We start from the raw sequence: 20,792 nt of genomic DNA on the forward strand, positions 1-20,792 counted from the left end.
TAGATGGACCATTGGACCGGCTCGGTATAAGGCAGCAGTCTAGGTTCCTATGTGGGCATGGTGGCGATTCTTCCTACTGTCTCTTCTTTCCTGCGCTTATTTAACTGCCTTTCCAATCAGTCTAAAGCCTTTTGTTCCTTTTGACTCTCCCCATTCTAATGGGGATGCCTCTCTTTTCACCCATTGTCTGGTCCTCCTATTCCAGGCAAGAACATATTATGTCATCTTGCCCTGAACACAGCTTAGCATCTGCCCCACACCCCCACACCCACTTTCCTTTTCAAGCAGGTGTCAAGAGTCTTCCAGTTGGGGGAAGTGTGATGGCTCAGTTGCTTTTGCATTCAAAGGATGCAAAGGTTCATTTCTCAGTGGCATCTCCAGGGTAGTGCTGGGAATGCCCCCCTGCTTGAAATCCTGGGGGGCTGTTGCCTTCCAGTCAGTGTACTAGTCATGGGACTAGATGGGCAGATAGTTTGCTTTGGTATAAGCCTTCCTGTGCTCCTATACAAGTGGAGCATTGTGTGTGTGTGTGTGTGTGTGTGAGGTGGGGCAAAGGCAGCCTTGAATGTGCTGGATCCAAAGCTCATCTATTCCCTCAAGGGCCCCCAGGATTGGACCCATTACCGATGCCAGCCTAGAAACTTGGTTGGGTGATTTCTTCTCCCCTACTGGGGGAGTTTATTGCATGTTATTGTTCTGTATAATGCCTTTAAAGACAAATAAACAGTTAAAAGAGAGGTTTAGACCAGCTAATCTTACGCTGGTGGAAAGTCTCCATTCTGCTAACCAAACCTGGTCCACTAGACTGTTTCCTCCCAAACCACAGCCACCTGCCCTGTACCTGATGTAATATGTGGGGCAGGTAGACATGCATTGCAGGAGGTTGGACTAGATGATCCTTAGGGTCTCTTCCAGCTCCACAATTCTATCATTCTATGTGGCTGCAATTGGGAACTATAAAGTGAGCTCTTCCCAATGCTTTGAAGTCCCAGCTTCGGGGCTTCAAAGCACCCAGTCACCTGATATCATAGGCCACTAAAACAAAATGCAGCAGCTGCTTACTGCAGTCCAGCAAAACTCAGGCATTTGAGAGTCAGCATATCTCAGGCAAAACTTAAATAAAATAAAATACTAAACAAAAACTAAGCTGCAGAGTTTTCTCTGGTGAGGTGGTGGCCTTGAACTGGAATCTGGAAGTCCCAATCCAGAGTCTCACCTGATATTTCAAGGCCCCACCAACCCACCAAATTTAGCCTGCAAGAATCTGGCCCACAGCGCCAAAAGATTTTCCTACCCCTGATCCAACAGAGTAAATGCAATTGAATTAATCACCAAGGCGGTTTACAGAAATGCAAATCCAGTTGCAAGGCATTCCTGACAGTGCTGTCCTATGCATACGTGCTCAGTAGCAAGTCCTGTTGAAATCAGTGGGCCTTGCTGTGCTTGATAGGGATTGCATCCTAAGGACAACACAGATTGAGTCATTGCTGTGCTGCTGTTATCTCCTCAGGTGGTGCAAGGAGTAAGACACAGGGAAAAGCTTGGAGAGGCAGGGAGGGTCTTAATCAGGAAGTGGGCACTGCACTCTCAAGTGCCTCACCTTTTCCAGCCAAGCCCCATTGGGAGACCTATGGCAGAGCACTGGGGTCAAGAGCTGACGTGAGTAAGCGGAGCAGCTGGAACTCCAGCAGGATAAGGGCTGGGGCAGCCAAGGATGGGTGCTGGAAAGAGTAGGGCAAGAGCAGGATTAGCCACTCACAGTGACAAAGGTATTGTTTGGGAGGAAATGGTGCATGGAGAATGCCAAAGCTGCAGCTACGATTTGGGGTGTGTGTGTGGAGATTGGGCGTAAGGCTGAAGGGAGTGTTTGCACTTTTGAGTTTAGCCTCTCTCCCCTCCCCAAATGGCAGCAGTTCCCCAGATGTTCTGTACTAAAGGTGGGAAGGACCAAGGTGGATAAAACACATACGGATCTGGATCAGCTGGTAGATGTTGGCAGTGCCAGATTTATGTACAGTGGTACTTGGGTTACATACGCTTCAGGTTACAGAACCTTCAGGTTACAGACTCCGCTAACCCAGAAATAGTCCCTCAGGTTAAGAACTTTGCTTCAGGATGAGAACAGAAATCGTGCGGCAGAGGCGCAGCAGAAGCAGGAGGCCCCGTTAGCTAAAGTGGTGCTTCAGGTTAGGAACAGTTTCAGGTTAAGTACGGACCTCCGGAACGAATTAAGTATGTAACCAGAGGTACCACTGTATAAGCTAAACAAGCTAAAGCTTAGGTCCCCACTCTCTTGGGGCCCCCAAAAATATTTACAGAAAAAAAACACTGGATGTACATTTCCAAAATATAAGATAAAAAACAATTACTTTGATAAAATGCATATTTTGTTATGTGCAAATGGCTTTAGATGCTTATTAGGTACATAAATTACTATATAACATATATTCAACACAAATTTTGTTGTTGTTGGCAAAGGACAGCTGGACATATAAAGGGCCCCATCAAACCTAAATCCAGCCCTGGATATTGGGATGATTGCCTTGCAGTAGCTAGGCAAGGATTTCTGAAGTGCAATTGTTTAGGAAGGACAGGAGCAAAATGACCCACCCCACCCCAAATCATACTGCTGAAATTCAGAAAGCTTTTGGGTTAATCAGGAGTGGATTTCAGTGTGGAAGGACTGCGCTTTGTTAAGTCCTGGTACTAAAAGAACAACAACACCAAATTCCTGGGCTCAGAATTCTCTGATTTGTATTGTGTGACCTTTGGCTCCAGTTGATGGATTTCAGGGTTGTGGTTAAAAAAAGGACAAAATAGATTGAAGTCTGTATGCCCACCCAGAAACACAACCCAGAAAATGGTACTGTTCACCATCCTTACATTGAAAATGTTCAAATTCATCCCAGACTGTAGGGCATATTTATGCTGTGCTCTTACTCCATTTGGAATGTCAGTTAAGGAATTCTCAGAATTGTAGTTTTGTAGAGGTGCTGAGAATTCTTTTCCTTATCCCTCCCCACAGAACTACAATTCCCAGAATTCACTGGGAAGACAACATGACTGACTGTTGAGCCAAGTTATGTTTGTAGTGTGGGCTGTTTAATATGATACTTTTTTTTTTTTTGCAGTGGGGAGCCTGCCCTTTCTTTGCTGCTTTGGACTAACCTCTTTCCCAGTCCCAGATATCAGCAGCATTACGTAGTATTATGCCTGCTATTAAATTGTCAGAAGGTGACTTTTCTGGACCTTCAATCCAGTAAAAGATGGAATGAGCAGCTTTCATTACACAGATTTAAGCAAGTATCATTCAGGCATAATGCCAAGCTATGGTTCAATATTACCTGAACAATATCACATGGGTCTGTATGTTTCTTTCTCCTTCTTTCATGTTCTAAAACCTTTTCTTCCAGATTCTCAGCAAAAACTGGTTTGCAGATAACCCAGGAGCAAGAGAGAATAGTGCTTGCAAAGGGATCTGGAAAGTGTGCAACCACAGGTGTCATGTTGAATCTGAATAAGACCAGTAGATTGATTATTACATTGTGGTAAACTGTGGTTTGTACCTATACTTGTTTAGCTCCCACACTATGGTTGTGTTCCTGTTTCTCCTAGGCCCCCACCCTCTCAGCACTCACCTTTAGAAGACTGCTCTCTTCTCCATTGTGAAGCAGCTTCTGGGATTGGAACATTGTTTTTGATTCTGGTTCCCTGGCTGATCGCACACCATGGTTTTACCACTTCAGGCATAATGTCCAACAACAGTTAGGCTTGTTCAACCATGGTTTGGGTGTGATGCCTGAATTAAACCTTTATGCCTCAGCTCTATTTTCTTATCTGTGTTGCAGTTTCTCCAAGGTATGTCTAATCGAGTTACAGAATTTTAGGGAAATTCCTGGAGGGTGAATCTTATCAATAGTAATTAGCAATGACAATTTTGTGTGTGGAGGGGAAACACAATAGGAGAAGCCTCTGTCTCTCTCTTGGATTTGTGAGATTTCCAAGGGCATCCTGCTAACTTCATCTGGCGATAACTAAATGGGACTTTTGGTCTGATCTAGCAAGGCAGTTTTATGCTCTTGCTTCCTGTGTGCAATCCTCCTCTGAGTAAAATACACTTTTAGTTTAGCAGCTGCCCTGCTTTGCTTACTCTCATTTGTCTGTGCCATTCCAGACAAAAAGACCTTCTTAGATTGCTGCGGATAGCAATCCAAGGCATCAGACCCACCAAATTGTTCCGAGAATAAATAAGAGAAAGAGATGGCAATAAGCCCCAGGCGTTGGGCAGTATGCTGCATACCTAAATGAACATTGGCTTTTGGTCCTCGGACTCTTAGCAGTGCATTCCTGAGCACATTGACACAGAAGTAAGTCACTCATACGTTCAGTGGGACTTACTCTTTAGTAAGTATGTTTTGGATTGCTGGCTGAGCCTGCCACCCTAAGCCCAGTTACTTAGAAGTAAGTTCCATCAGTATCAGTGATGTATACATTTGAGAAGAGGGTCAAGGTTGTGGAGCTGCAGTTTGAAAAACACAGAACATAGCCACCCCCCACCTGCTACCCTTTGGCATGACTGGAACTGGGAAAGGGCTGTTGCACAGAGAGCCCATTTTGCATGCAGAAGATCCCAGGCTCAGTCTACAACATCTCTAGGTAGGGCTAGAGGAGATGTTGTTATTGGCTTCCTTCTGTCTTGGGAGACAATGGAGGAGTGGGCCTTTGGGAGTGAAGTCAAACTGATGGAGAGTTACAGCGCCTGCTGTGGCTGTAGAGACCGACGTGGGAGAGACATGTTTTGCTGCAGCTGGGGCAGGTGAAGGCATCTGGTTGTGCTGATGCAGATGCACCATGGCGTTCCTTCTCTCTGAGCTCCTCCCAGAAGTCATTCCTTCTCTGGTCACTGCTGTGAATGCAAGATCTGACTGTCTGTCTCCAGGCACTGCAGTCTCTGCAAGGGATTCCCACATAGCGGGGTTGATGTTGCCAGCTTTCATGTCACGTTTGCAAACATCTTTGTAATGAGAGTCAGTCTGCCAACGGGCTTGGTGCTGGAAGCCAGCTCCCCATAGAGACACCTGTCTGAAATTCTAGAGAGCTGCTGTAGAGAGTACTGAGCTAAATGGCTAGATCCAGTACATATAAGACATCTTCCTACATTCCTATAAAGCTCTTTTGGAATCCAAATTCCCCAATAAAGTATTGAATTATGGCCGGGGTTTACAGTTGCTTGAGTGGATTGTGCATGGAAAAATGTTTTTCCTCAGATGTGAATCCCAAGTGCCTCTCAGAAACATCTTGCCTATTGACTTCACACTGATTCAATCCCGCCATTGTCAAACGTGCCCAAAGATGTTGGCAGGCTTCCCTCAAAGGGATCATCTGACAGGGTCACAGCTCAGTGGCACAGCTCCTGGCTCTACCACCCAATGGTTTGTTAACTCATCCTGATCTCTCTGTCGCAAAGCCATTCTCTGCTGCCAGGACTGCCACCAGTGCCAACGATAGATGCTTTGGTGAGAGATGGGTTTCCCTTGAGATCCAAGACACAGGAATTCCATGGAAAGTCCCCTTGTATTGAATGAGACCATATGTCAGTATTTTGGGGGGAAATGGTGTTCCCCCCACCCATTTGCTTTCGAAGCCTACGTCCATACCCAGCATAAAAGCATAAAAAGAGTGTTCTGGGTCAGGTCAGTGGCCCAGCTAGTCCAGTATCCTGTCTCACAGTTACCAACCCAATGCCTGTGGGAAATCTGCAAGCAGGAAGTTGAGCACAAGATCATCCTCCCCTCCTGCAGTTTCCAACAACTGGCATTCAGAAGAGGGAGGGTGTGTCCAAAGGAAAATGAATTAATATATATATTTGTATTAATGTAACATTTTTATATGTAAGTGTATTTTTGTAATAATTTAAGTTGTGCGTTGCAGCTTCAGTTTTCTGTACGCTGCTTAGAGATATTTTAATATATTAAGCGGTATAGAAATTAAATAACCAACCACACAATCAATCAATCAATCAATCAATTACAGCCTCCAGCCTAGAGGCAGAATGTAGCAACCAGTATAGCCTTATCCTCAATGAATTTGCCTAATGCTCTTTCATCCCAGAGCTGGCATTGTGAGGGCAATTGCTAAGGCAAACAAACAGTAATAACAGACTGCCTATAATCTTTAAGAATTCTTGGGGAACAGGTGAGGTCCCTGCAAATGTTGCAGGGGGGAAACAAGACCCAGGTTGTATTACATGACGACATCACCATCACAAGTGACGGGGGAAGCTCTTGCTCATGTTCCCATCATGTTCTGTGGAAATCCAACAGCCCAAGCAGATCCAGAATGAGGGAGCATTTTAAAGCACAGGCTCCAGCTGCAAAGGGTTAACGTCTCTCACTGTGTGGTGAATGGCTCCACTCTATAGAACTTTTATCAATAAGGAATCATAGATTCCATAGATTCCCAAGGGTCCTGTAGTCCAACCCCTGCAATGCAGTAATCTCAGCTAAAGCATCCATGGCAGATGGCCATCCAACCTCTGCTTACAGACCTCCAATGAAGGAGAGTCCGCCACCTCTTGTGGGAGTCTGTTCCACTGCCAAACAGCTCTGACTGTCAGAGACTTTTCCCGAATGTTTAGTCGGAATCTCCTTTCTTGCAAGTTGAAGCCACTGGTTCGAGTCCTACCCTCCAGAGCAGGAGAAAACAAGCATGCTCCCTCTTCCATGTGATAGCCCTTAAGATATTTGAAGATGGCCATCATATCTCCTCTTTTCCAGGCTAAACATACCCAGCTCCTTCAAGCGCTCCTCATAAGGCTTAGTTTCCAGACCCTTGATCATCTTGGTTGCCTTCCTCTGCACACATTCCAGTTTGTCAACATCCTTCTTAAATTGTGGTGCCCAGAATTGGACACAGTATTCTAAGTGTTGTTTGACTGAGGTAGAATAAAGGTAAAGGTAAAGGGACCCCTGACCATTAGGTCCAGTCACGGACAACTCTGGGGTTGCGGCACTCATCTCGCTTTACTGGCCAATGGAGCCAGCGTACAGCTTCCAGGCCATGTGGCCAGCATGACTAAGCTGCTTCTGGCGAACCAGAGCAGCACACGGAAATGCCGTTTACCTTCCCGCCGGAGCTATTTATCTACTTGCACTTTGTGGCGTGCTTTTGAACTGCTAGGTTGGCAGGAGCAGGGACCGAGCAACGGGAGCTCACCCCGTCGCGGGGATTCGAACCGCCGACCTTCTGATTGGCAAGTCCTAGGCTCTGTGGTTTAACCCACAGCACCACCCGCAGAATAGAGTGGTACTATTACTTCCCTTTATCTGGACACTATACTTCTGTTGATACAGCCTAGAATAGCATTAGCAGCCTAGAATAGCATTACTTGTTGGTTCTTCCACCTTCTGGGAAATGAAATTGCCAGCGAAGCAATGGAGGAATTTACACTCTTACACTCTTGGCAGAGTTTGAATTCCAACAGATAACAGGGAATTTGAAGTTTCCCATGATTACTATTTCTCTCCTTTTTGAATGTTTGGTAATCTGCTCTAGTAAGGCATCATCCAAGTCTTCAGTCTAGCTTGGCAGTCTATAGCAGACACCCACAGTAAGGTCACTGTTGTTTCTCTCTCCTACAATTTTTACCCATTTACACTCATCTGCTTTTCATGCTCCAGGTCATGGATTTCTTCACAAGTGTACACATCCTTTATATATACAGTGGTGCCCCGCAAGACGAATGCCTCGCAAGACGGAAAACCCGCTAGACGAAAGGGTTTTCCGTTTTGGAGCCGCTTCGCAAAACGAATTTCCCTATTGGCTTGCTTCGTAAGACAAAAATGTCTTGCGAGTTCCTGTGGGTTTTTTCCCCTTCCCCCCCCTTTTTCTAAGCCGCTAAGCCACTTATCAGCTGATCCACTAAGCCGCTAAAAGCCGCTAAGCCGCTAATAGCGCTAATCCGCTAAGCCGTCAGTGGGCTTGCTTCGCAAGACGAAAAAACCGCTAGACGAAGAGACTCGCGGAACGGATTAATTTCGTCTTGCGAGGCACCACTGTACTGTAATGCGACTTCTCACTTCCTGTTTGGTCTATTCCTTTTGAACTAGTTATACCCCTCAATTCCTACATTCCAGTCCTGAGTCTCATCCCACCAGGTTTAAGTAGTACTTACCAGGTCATATTTGCCATCCTTTATTAAAAGCTCCAGTTCATCTTGCTTGTTTCCCATACTCTGTGCATTTGTGTAGAGACAACTGAAATCATGAGTTGTTCCCTGCAGCTGCTTCCTTCCTGTAGTTTTTTGCCCTTTAGCAGGACCACCACCTCAGTTTCCTGTGCATCAATGAAGCTGTTATCCCCAGTGTCAGGTGATCTTTTGTTGTTCATGTTGTTTTCTCCCTCCCCCTCAAGATCTAGTTGAAAGCTCTCCTGATCAGATTCTCAAGGCTCTTGGCAAACACATTCTTGCCAACAAGGGCACGGCACTTGAAAGGAGCCTGCTTCTGTTTTGCAGGGTGTAGACGGCTGACGGAACAGGTTGTTGCTGCCTCCGCAAATGATGGTTTGTCTGTCTTGTCAGCCAAACCGGGGGGGGGAGGGGGGGAGAGAAAGACAACAACCACTGCCAAGGCAGAGAGAAGAAAAGAAGGAGGGACACAGAAGTTACGGGTCATTAGCTAGACAAATAAGAGAAGTTCCTCCGCAGAACTGTATGTGTCCAGCTGCTCAGGCTTCCAGTGGCTGAGGGCATTTTCTTGGCACAGGATGCGAAAGGAGACCTTTTTTCAAAAAAGCTTGCTACTCATATGTGTGTGTTTGGGTATGCATGAATGTTGCTGATATAGGATGGAAAATAGAAATCTATTTTAAGTCTTAATGTATGTTCTACCTATATGGAATTTGGACTTTGCAGCAAGGATTGGAATAATGCAAAGAAGAAGAAGAAAGAGGAGGAGAATAAGAAGGCTTTTTAATGTTGTCTGAGAACACAGTAATCAGGCCAGGGTCGAGGCTGGGGGCATGATGCAGCTCTCCAAGCCTCTCCTGACTGACCCACAGGACTCTTCCCAGCCATGCCCCCTCTTCCAGGCCATGTCTCTCACCTGCCCTGCTTTGTACACCTTCCCAGAGTATTTTTGCCTGACTGGGCTGTCTTTGGAATTCTGAGCATTCCTCTTGCTTGCCTGGAGCCCATCCCCGTCACAGGGATTCAAACTGCCAACCTTCTGATTGGCAAGCCCAAGAGGCTTAGTGGTTTAGGCCACCCGCGTCCCTCAACCAAAAGTTACTAGCCTATTAATGCTTAACACATAAAAAGCCTGTTATAATAATTTATCATCTGAGAAGAGCTACATTTTGGTACCGTATTTTTTGCAGCATAACACTCACTTTTTTCCTCCTAGAAAGTAAGGGGAAATGTCTGTGCGTGTTATGGAGGGAATGCCTACGGGTGGCATGCCTACGGATTTTCCTCCTCTAAAAACTATGTGCATGTTATGGTCGGGTGCGTGTTATAGAGCAAAAAATATGGTATCTCTTTCCTGCTTGATTGCCTAGGGAAGTTCTCACTCACAACAGGCGACTAGTCAAGTGGATTTTTCCAGGTTTGCCTCAACCATGAGTAGTACAGCAAAGTCGCCAAATCCTTACTGTTCAGTGGAAGAAAAGTCTTTCACTTCAGTACTACTCTATGCACCATAAAGAAAATGAAGGTATCTTATGGACCCTGGACAAGCAGGAATAAAATTTCTTTCATGTGTTTTCTGACGGCCAAATATTCAGCTGTGAAAAGGCCAATTTCCACACACACCCCTTCAAAAATAAATAAAAATCCTGACAGTGGTTAAACCCAAGAGCTGTGCCGTTTCTGCTTTGCACAACAATGCACTAGTAGCAGTGAATGCCATATTGACAGCCTATTATTGATCCATAAAGGTTTCGCGTGTCTCCGTTAACCTCCATGGGCAAGGCAGAGACGTTGGCTTCAATTAGCGGGCAATGCATTGTTAATCACAGCCAACTTCCAGGAAATCTCTGCTTAATGCTCTTCCGCTGTCCCCCAAAAATGGCTTCTCTTTTGCCTGGTGCGTAGTGGTGGCAACACAAGGAGGGGTATGTGGCAGACTGTGCCTGGAAAGTATAGCTCAGTCTTTCAGTGCTAGAGCACCTCATTTGCATGCAGAAGGTCTCATGTTTAGTTCCCTGCATATCCAGTTAAAAGGATCCATAGCAGGAGATCTCTGCCCGTGGAGGGCCTGCTGCCAGTCAGAGTACACAACACTGGGTTGGATAGGACACAGAGCCTGACCTAGAATAAAGGCAGCTTCCTACACACCTCCCTTTGTAATGTTCCCGCCACCATGTCTTTCCTCCCACGACGGTGAGTCCTTCCATTGACACCCCCTTCTGACATTATACAACGTTCTAAGCTTATACAATCTTACACAGCAGCAATAATTAGGGACACATTTCAATCATAAGTGCATAAGCTCTCCATGTGTTGCTTTTCATCTAGATCTGCTATTTTCTGTGCATGGCGAACATAAGCAAACGATTTGGAGCGCACCGGAATTTACACACCCGGGTGGTTTTGCCTGGTTGGAGTGTGTCTTTTAATTCTAGCAAGGCCTTTTTAGAATCAGAATCTTAGAATTGGAAGGGACCACGAGGGTCATCTAGTACAACCCGCTGCAATACAGGAATATATATATATATATATATATATATATATATATATATATGCGCATATGCATGCCAAACATGAGGTTCGAACCCTTGACCCTGGGGTTCAGAGTCCCATGCTGTACTGACTGAGCTACCCCAGCTATGTGCGGATGGAGGATGGAGAGGGCTGAGTGAGCAGAAGCTGCTGTAGAGAGATAATAATTACATTTGATGTTCCAGCAACTTTTATCTCTGACCCCATTGACATGTGGCCCTTGGGAAGTTTCTCAGGTGGGAATGTGGCCCTTGGGCTCTATTGTATCTTAAGTTTTTATTGATTTCTTTTCAGGTAAAAAGGGTGGAGGGCAGAATACAAATCCCTCAAATAAACAGAAATATGTCCCTTTAGTAAATGCTTCCAAAGCTCCTTGCAACAGTTGCATTCTTCTGTGTTAAAAACAAACCTGTTAATTGCATCACCTTGGAGTATAATGAATTGGTGTTCTTAGCATTTATTTAATCAGGGAGAGACAGGAAAGGGAAAAGAAAAAGGGACGGGTGAGGAGAGAAAACCTTTTCTTGCATACAAATGTAAACTTTGGGTTGCCCCTGGGCCTTTCCCTTCAGCAAGGTTTAAATTGTTTCTATTGATCCTAGGATTAGAAGAAGCATTGCGGTGGTGTGTCTGTGTACAGACGTTCATTTTGCATCTTCACCAGGCCAAAGTTGCTCTGTTTTTGAAGCTGGCTCCTAAACCATAGCAGCTGCTTTGGTACGGCAAAGCGTCAGATCTGTCCTCTTGACGCCAACATTGATGCAACTTACTCAGACAAGGGTGGGGTGGGTCAGGGTGGTGGCGAGGGTGGAACCAGGGGGGGCACATTGGTGGATTCAGGTAAGCTGCAGCGATGCTGCTATTGGGAGATCAGCTCCACCCCGCCCCACTGGCCGCTTCTGCTGCACATTAGCATTCTTTTATAACTCTTGTGTCCCGTTTTCTCAGAAAGCCATCATGGCTTGTCCTCTTCTCTGCAGAGTTCCCCAGTGTCACTGCTGAGATTGAGGAGGAGGAAGCCAACAGGCACTGCCACCCACTGGACTTGGTTGCAAGTCCAAAGACAGGCAGGAACACAGGAATCTCCCTTATAACAAGTGAGACCATCTATCTCAGTACTGCCTACACTGGCTGGCAGCTGCCATCCACGGTTTCGGACAAGGAGTCTCTCCCAGACCTACCTGGAGAAGCCATGGAGGGTTTTACCTGGGACCTTCATGCAAAGCAGATGCTCTGCTGCTGAGCCACAGCCTTTCCCCCAGACATATTCCCTTAGTAGCATAGGGCTACTACATAAGGGCTACTACCACATAAGGAAAGGTAAAGGCAGCCTGGTGTCATGGGTGGAGTAGAAAACTGGGACTTGAGATACCTAGGTTTCATTTTCGGCTTTGTTTTTATTATGCTGTGAACTGCCCTGAAATCAATAGAGTCGGGAGGGGTCCTGAGGGTCATCCAGTCTAACCCCTTCAATGCAAGGGCAGTATACAAATTTAATTAATAGATACATAGGGTCAGATTCCCCACTCAGCCATGAATAGCCAGTGTTGTTAGCCAGTCTACCAGACAGAGTGATCACAAGGATAGAATTGGTGGTTGTGGTGGTAGGGATTGCCCTTATGGCCGCAATCCTATTCTCTAGGGGTGGGGAAGCTTTTTCAGGAGCTGCATTCCTTGGGGGAGGGGTACCATTCCAGGAGACCAAATCAGTGGGTGGGACCAAAGCAAAGGCGGGCAGAGCAAGGAACGTGAGCCTTACCGTTGCGACTGGACCTTGTAGGCTACATCCCAGCCACATAGGAGTCGGACATTTTTGCACCCCTTCCCTTTGCCCCTGCTCTCTCCCCTCCCCCCAGTTGAAATGCTGACATTCGTTTCCTTCCAGCCCTGGTGCATTCCCCCATTGTTGCTGGCCTTGTCACTCGAGCCTTAAATTTATTCATGGAAGATGTCAGAGCTCAGGTGGCAGCAGCTAAATCCATTTAGCAGCTGGAATCCAAGGGAAGCCATTTGAACATTCTCGTTTTTGCGTTAACTTCGCATGTGACGAGAGACGTAAAATCTTGGATGTGTGAAGGCAAAAACGCATCAAGAGCGAATAAGCTAACAGTCGGTAATGGGGGAGTAAAAGTAACAATAATAAAAGGCTCCCAAGATGAAGGATTAAAGGTTGCAACCATCAGTAGAGGGAGAACTCAGACCTGGGGCTCAAATGCGGCCCCTTGGGACTCTCCTCAGGCCATGCCTCCTCCGCAGACCCCCAACCCTCATTTCCTCTGGTCCACAGCCTCACCAAGTCCTTTTGCCTGACTGAATTGTGTCCTTGAACTCTGATATTGTTTCTTCACTGCCCAGATGGAGGCTGCAGACATGCCTTCAACTTGGGAGAGATGTAGCTTGCTTTACAAAAGAGGCACTTTCTGCCTCTGGCCACACCCACTGTTGGTCCCAGGAAGCTTGTTCACAAGGGAATTTGGTCCTCGGGCTGGGAGAAATGGTACCGGTATTTGTCCTGCTTCTGTTGTGCTCCAGGCCCTCCAGACAGCAATAATACTGGTAGTATTGGGGAAGCATCACAGAACAACAAATGAAGCAGAGTAAATTCACCTCCAGCGTACGATTGTGGTATCAAGAATACATTGCAGAATACACCTGTAATAAAACACCCGTCTTGAGGGGTCCTTGGTCCCTCCCCACAACCGCTTTCTTCATTTCAGCAGTCTAGTTTGGGGAAATAGGTGTGTGTGTGTGTCTATTGTTAAACAGTCCAGAGTCAGAAATCCTTATTTACCGTAAATCACTCAGAGATCTGCCATAATATCCTTATCTCAATTTTGCCCTCCCTTCCACCTCTTTCAGTGCAAATATAGAATTATTATCTTTCATCTTGGAATGCGTTTTGCTAAAAGATGCAGTATCGTCTAGGTGTTGTTTCTCATTCTTCCCCCCCCCCCTTCTCTACTTTGTCAGATGATGTGCCAATATTTTTACAGTGTTTTCCCTCCAAACGTATAATAACCAGGAGAACATCCACAGATGAGTGGCATATTGAGAGATGGAAGAATCAGTAGGCTCTACCTTGACAAACATGAGTGAAGCCCATGCATTTATAGACAAAGAGAGACAAACAGAGAACCTAAACTCTGACTTGCCCTGCAATTTCACAGCGATGAGATTTTGGGAAAGTGGCTGAACCCAATGGGAAGGGACAGATTTGAAAACGTGTCACAAGCTGAAGCAATCTGGCTAAATGCTGCCTTGCCACCTTCTGTTTTCAATTGATGACCTCCCTGTATTGGAGATTAGAGACTGGTCATGTAGTGGTTAAAGCAGTTGTTCTCCAAGGGTGTGGCAAACCTGGTGGGAAGATTCAAGGGCAATCAAATAAACATTTAAACATTTCTGTGTTGAATGTCTATACAATCAGAAATGGTATTCACGCCTCTCTTCAAGAGCATTGGCTATTCTTCCAGAGTTCTACATATTGCGGTGAACAGTGATTTTCAACTCTTGACAAATATGAAAGACCAGAAAAGAGTAAGGCTTCTTTGTGCTGATGAGAAGATGAAAGCTTGTTCTGTCTCCAAATAGACCTTATATAAATGAGATTACCCAGCAAAAGCAAGCTCACGCCTCTCATTGAGTCTGTATACCTACTTAAGGTACATATGTAAGAGGCTCGTTTATAATTATATTTTGGGAATGATTCACATTCTTATATAACTGCATTGTTTTATACATTCTGGATGACCCACAATCACATTCTAAAGTAGTTGTGTTGTATCAAGCACTGCTAGGAGTGGTTTCTTTTTGTTTTCCAATGGATTTATTCCCAATTAAAAAAAAAAAATCGAGCAAATTTTTATTCTGAAAGTGTGGTCCAGATAAAATTTTCTGAGGACCACTAGGTAAGAGGGTCAGAGTAGGACCTACTCAGCCACGAAGCTTACTGGTTATGCGTGCATGTATATATGTGTTTATATGCCTCCATCTGACTGGGTTCCCCCAGCCACTCTGGGCAGCTTCCAACAAATTAAAACACAACACGACATCAAACATTAAAACTTCCCTGAACAGTTGCTGTCACTCTGCCTGCCTGTCTACTTCACAGGGTTGTTGTGAGGATGCAGTTCGGATGGGGAGAACTAGTATAGCTCCTTGAGCTCCTTAGAGGAAAGGTGGGATATAAATGCAGCAAATAACTTACCTGTGCTATTTCTTTGTCTCTAGGATATGCCGATGATTTAGAGGATGCGCTGGATGATGGCATTCCAACGAAACGGCGTAAGTCACCCTTGTGCTGGAGAGAATTGGGTGGGGTGAGCAACCTGCATTATATATTGATGTTTTCACAGATGCAGGCACCTCCTACAGTTATTTACAGCTTAATAATAAACTCAGTGGGTATTGAACTCAATGGGACTTGCTTTTGAGTACACATGTGCTTGTGCTGTGAGATTCAGTGAACTTTTAATTCTTCATCCAGTTAAAATGTCCTTCCTTCCCTCTTTTCATCTTAACTACAGCTACTCCCAAGCCACCCAAAAAGCCTTCCAGCGGAACAGGTGAGATGTTTTCTCATCTCTTATTTATAGCAAAAGAGTGGAGTGAATCAGGGGCAAGTTGCTGTTTGCAGGTGGGATTTAATCACATAGCGGCAAATTCAAGTTCTGCAATCAAAGATGATTTGAAGCTGTTGGCACAACTAACCTGCTTTGCTCCATAGAAAAGAAATGGACTTTCTGCAGTAAGGAAAGTGATGGGGAAATGCATTGGAATCACATTTGCTTGACATGTCATTGTCTAACCTCCCTGCAAACAAATCAAAATGAGTGCGTGATAAATAGCTGAAAACATCTAGACTCCATACAGACTTTGTGCAAACAGATCATGAGCAAACCCAGCAGAAATTGCTATTTGATTTAGAGACAACTAAGTGTTTCTGGGTAGGAATGGCAACTATTGATTGCAGGTTGTGGGGTCTGACAGACACTGCAAATGCTTTCTTTTTCTTCTTGTGGCTGATGCTGGCTAATGGAGTGGTAGGGGCCTCTGGTTGGGTTGTAGGGGCAGGATGAAGAAGCAATGCAGAGAACGAACTGGGCAAAGAAGTCCCAAGGCTCCTGCTTCCACCAAAATTGCCACATGGCTTGGTCCTTGCCCATTCCACCTCTTTCACCTGGTGGGGGGATGTGGCAATGGAGGAAGCACATGCATGCAGCTCTGCCTCCCCCAATCTCATGTGTGTGAAATGTTGCAGTAAATCTGAGTTAATGGATCTGAGCTCAACAAACTTGACTCCTTAGGTGGGCCACTGTCAGGGACTAGCTGGGCAACAAGGAGTTGTGGAAGGCAACAGCTGGGGAACCCCCAAGGGAAATCGCAGAGGAAGAAGGCTCAAAGCCTGCGGATTGGTGGTGGGACAATCAGAGGGAGAAGTTTGGGAGGAGGGCCTGGATACTGAAGGGGCAACAGGGTTTAGTGAGCAGGAAGAGCTGGTGGCAGGGAACAGTTCAGACTCTGAGGCTGAAACAGAGGAGAGGGGTCAAGGGGCACCTGAAGAATCCAGGGAGTCTCCCTCTCCTGCTGCAACAAGTTTCCTTCCCTTTAGTCTCCAAGAATGCGCAGAATAATTAGGGCAGGACAGAGGTCAGAGATGTGCAAGCACAGTTTGAGACTGCTTGGGAAATACCCGGGAGAAAGGTGGGAAGGCAGGGACCTTCAGTCCTGGCAACTGCTCCATAGCGGCAATGCCTACTGGGAAGAGTTGCTGAGCAGTATGCCATTTCCTTGAATAAAGAGTTAACTTCACTGACAACGGAGCCCTGTCTTTCTTGCTGACCTGCAGCTGACTCCTACCTTTATAGCCACACCAGTAACGAAAACACTGTACCAGGCACACCAGTCACAGGAGTGTCTGTAATTTAGTGGAATGCTGTCACTGCCAGAATCTCCCTGTGCTGCCTTAGGGAGTCCCTCTTTCATTATGCCATCCTGGCCTGCTTTAAAGGGTTGTTGTGAGGGTAAAATGGGATAAACCAGGAACTCCTTGGAGAAGAAGAGAAGATACACATGGTGCAGAAAAACCCCACCACCTGTGCCTTATTTGTCTCTCTGTGTGTGCTTCTGTATTTATCTGCCAAATAGGTGACTTGGACTTGGCTGACTACTTCGACACCCCACCAGAGATGACAACTAAATCAACCAAGGTGACCACTGGTCCTTATCCAAGGAAACCAGGTGAGTCCTTCCTTTCTCTGCTAAGCTTTATTATAGCAGAAGGATGGGAACCTCCAGATAATTGTTGGGCTCCAACTTCCACCAGCTTTAGCCAGCATGGCGAATGGCAAAGGATGATGGGAGCTGTAGTCCAGCAGCACATGGGGCAGGGGAGGCCCACAGGTTCCCCATCCCTGTTTTATACCTACATTTCCTAAATGCCTGAGCCACCCACTGTCAACCTTCACAGGATCGAGAGCCGCAAGTTCTTCCTGTTGCTCCATTTTGGTTTCCATCTCTGCTTTTGCTTCTCCCTTCTCCCGTCTCTCCTTTTCTTTTACTTCTTGGTGGGGGGCGTTGTTTGTACCAGGGGTGGGGAACCTCTCTGCCTTTCTAGGGGGTCCCCATTCCTCACATAAGGCTGTTTCTCTCCCCCCCAAACCACACCCATGTGACCCGCACCTGATGTCATATGTGTCATGACTTCAAAGGAACAATCAGGAGGTTGAAGTGATTGTTCCTTTGCTGGCCCCACACTTTGTTCCAGGAGTGCAAAGTGGTTTCCACCGAAATAGCTGCTAAAAAAGAGGGCCCCCCCCTTCCCCTGGAGCAACAGCAGCACAGAGCTGTTTCAGTGCCCTTTTTGCAAGCAGCCCTATGCTGGTTTTTTGAGTCTCTTGTTCTCTGCACAAGGCTGTTTTGCAGAAGAGCTTTCAAGCTGACCCATGCTACTCTTTGAAGTTCCAACAAGTCAGGAGTGCAGCATCACCTGACATTACAGTGATGTCAGGTGACTGATAGGTAGTTGGTGGCCTTGCCCACCTGCCAGATTTCTCCTGCTAGGGATCCAGGAGGTAAGGATCTGGCCCTGCAGCCAGAAAATGTTCCTCACCACTGATGTGTACTATGACCCAGCGCATATGGACACAACAGGCTCCTAGTGCTGTTGTTTTTTGCTCATGGAAAGAGTTGTATGTGGGTGTTTTGTCCAATATTGCTTGTGGGGATGGGAGGGGAGAGTTGGGTTGTATCTCCTAACTCCACCCTAATTGTTGTGTCCCCTATTGACTCTGCCCCCCTTGGCTGTACTTTATTAATAACAATAATATTTTATTAAGAGAATTTCATTTATGAAAAAGTAGAGTGAGGAAAGAAAGGGGGGGAGTGAGTGAGAATGAAAAAAACCCTGCTAAATTGCCATACATTAATATACAGATGTGTATATTCTTAATATTCTGATACACCTATAATTGTTAGTAACCTAATATATTCTGCGTAAACTCATTCCAAATATCATTGTATTTATCCAAAGAGAGTCTGCAGCTATAAGCTGCCCATTCATAGGTTGCCATTGTCATGTTGTCGAGTCATTGATTAAGGGGAATCGTATCTCTCTTCTTCCAGTTCATCAGTTATCAGTCTCTTGGCCACCATTAGGGTGTGTAGAATCCATTTCTGCTGTCCTGTTGTCAATTTCCATACAATGGGTATATATAGTTCAAGAGAAAATTCACCTCTTAAAATCTTAACCCCGTCCCCAATAGTGTTTTGTTTATACAGTTCCCTGGCCGTACTTAGGGTGGGTGGGCAGTGAGAAGAGAGCAGCTCCCCTGGAAGAGGCTCCTCCTGTGGCTTAAATTGCTCCTGCCAATCTTTTCATTCTTTACCCAACCGCCACCACTTTCTGAGTCACCTTCCCTTGTGTTCCTCTGTCTTCAGATGATATCCACTGGAACGTGATGCATACCACCACCAAGCAGCCCAAAACTACCAAGGCTCCACCCAAGAAGGTCCCAGGTAAGGGACAACCTCTACAGAGCACACAAGACACCCATGGCTCATGCCAGGAATATGTCAAGGAACTTCTTACACTTTTTCTTCCTGGATAGTGTTATTTTCCCTAGGAAGTGAATCAAGTGTGTGATACTCCTGGGCCTATTCTGGCATACCATTCCACAAATAGGGCAACCGTGGACGTCCCCATGCCCACTAGCTTTCATAAGTCTTGGCCAACATGATAGAGTTAATGTACAGGAGAGTACCAATGTTTCTCCTGCTCCCATCCTTACTGCTTTGGCCTCAAGTGGGAGGATGAGGGTGCAGACAAGGCTGTTAAGTGCAGGGCATGTCTTGCAATATACCCTGTTTCCCCGAAAATTAGACAGTGTCTTGTAGTAATTTTTGCTCCCAAAGATGCGCTAGGTCTTATTTTCAGGGGATGTCTTATTTTTCCATGAAGACGAATACGGTATACATTTATTGTCTAATTGTGAGTCAGCCAGACTCCATCAGGGCAGAGCGAGCAGCAGGCAACAACTTGTCCTGGCAGTGGTGCGGGCTCTCTGAACAGCTGAAAAGCTACGGCTGCGCTGCGGCCAATCACTGAGCTGCATGGTGGCGCCCGCCGCTACAGTCCAGAGGAGTCGGACGCCTTACGGTAGCTTCGGGGGCCTTATATTCCAGGGAGGCCTTATGTTCGGGGGAGGCCTTATTATCGGGGAGGTCTTATTTTCGGGGGGATGCCTTATATTACAGCGAGAGGCAAAACTAGAAGTAGGTCTTATTTTCGGGGGATGTCTTAAAAGCTCTAAAGCATATAATAATCTAATACAAATTCAAACTGGGAAGGTTCGGTTACTTTGTTTTGTTTTCAAAAGCCAACCTAGAGGGAGGAAAAGTATAAATAGACCTATTCATTCATTCATTCATTCATTCATTCAAAGACCTCTTCATATTTTCCTGCAATTTCAACTACTCGGTAATTCAGTTATGACCTGTTACCACTTTGCACAGAGGTTGCCCTGCACAGTGGATCAAGCTGCAGGGAAAAGCACATACTGTCTTTACCAGTTTGAATTTGTATTAGATTATTATATGCTTTAGAGCAGTGGTTCACAATTAGGTAATTACTGAGGACCCCCTGTTTTTCAAAAGCCAAGCCATGGACTCCCCTTATGGTAAATTTTGGTAACTCTTATTTACCTCTGCAAAGCAATTTTTTGAACAAAATGTGGGGTAGCCCCTAATAAGCAGATAATTTTGGCATACTAAAAAACAGGCCATAAAAATATGTGATACTACCATGTAAAAATGACAAAAATATAGTTGGGGGGGAGGCCAGGGATGGGGCCATAGACCCCCTGGGTGCGTTCTGTGGACCCCCAGCGGTTCCCTAATTGGTAACCACTGCTTTATAGAGCAACAGATGCATTCAATAGGTAATCCATGTGCTATTTCCCAGCCAAAGATCCAATGGATTTCGACTTATCTGATGCTTTGGATGACCACAACCCTGGACAAGGTGGAGGAACGCCTAATGTAAATCCTGGTGGAGGTAAGTTGATAGATCAGTATTAGCTTTGTGCTTTACTTCTAAATTTTAGATGATTTGGCCAGCATTTTTCTCACAATGGTTGAGCACCCCAACCTCAATGGTGCTTAATATGCATCAAACTTTGACCCCAGATATCATACAACTGGGTGGCTTGGAAGAGACCACATGGCTCGCAAGTGGCATTATAATAGGAATTGGGAACCCTTTACAGCCCCGGGGGCCACATGCCAGTGGAGTCTTGTGGAGGAAGGTCTTGAGTTGGCCCCTAACGTCCCATAGGTTCCCATAGTGCGAACCCCGTCAGCCACAAAAAAAATGTCTACCAGACCAGGCTGCTTGCTGAATGTATCAATGTTAGCAACATATATCTTCTCCCTTCACTTTCCCAAAGAAACATTTTGTACAGTTTCCCTCCCTCGTCATCAGGAGATGATTCTCCAGGAGGCCAAGTGAGGTGCTGTTCACAAGTCAAGCCTAGCCAACCCATGTAGGATGAGCGAGTTGACTTGGTTGAGCATC

At 45.8% G+C, this 20,792-nt stretch overlaps 1 protein-coding gene across 1 annotated transcript in view; it reads left to right on the forward strand.

Moving 5' to 3' along the window:
- Positions 1 to 20,792, forward strand: part of CD99L2 (CD99 molecule like 2) — a 75,567-nt gene that overhangs the window by 31,064 nt on the left and 23,711 nt on the right. The window contains exons 2-6 of the mRNA XM_079962929.1: positions 14,951 to 15,004; positions 15,247 to 15,285; positions 16,868 to 16,960; positions 18,659 to 18,736; positions 20,181 to 20,273. Of these exons, the coding sequence (XP_079819055.1) occupies positions 14,951 to 15,004; positions 15,247 to 15,285; positions 16,868 to 16,960; positions 18,659 to 18,736; positions 20,181 to 20,273 (357 nt within the window). The remainder of the gene's footprint in view (positions 1 to 14,950; positions 15,005 to 15,246; positions 15,286 to 16,867; positions 16,961 to 18,658; positions 18,737 to 20,180; positions 20,274 to 20,792) is intronic.

Source organism: Podarcis cretensis (genome assembly GCF_951804945.1).
Source record: "Podarcis cretensis genome assembly, chromosome: Z".
In the NCBI taxonomy this organism is placed as follows: domain Eukaryota; kingdom Metazoa; phylum Chordata; class Lepidosauria; order Squamata; family Lacertidae; genus Podarcis; species Podarcis cretensis.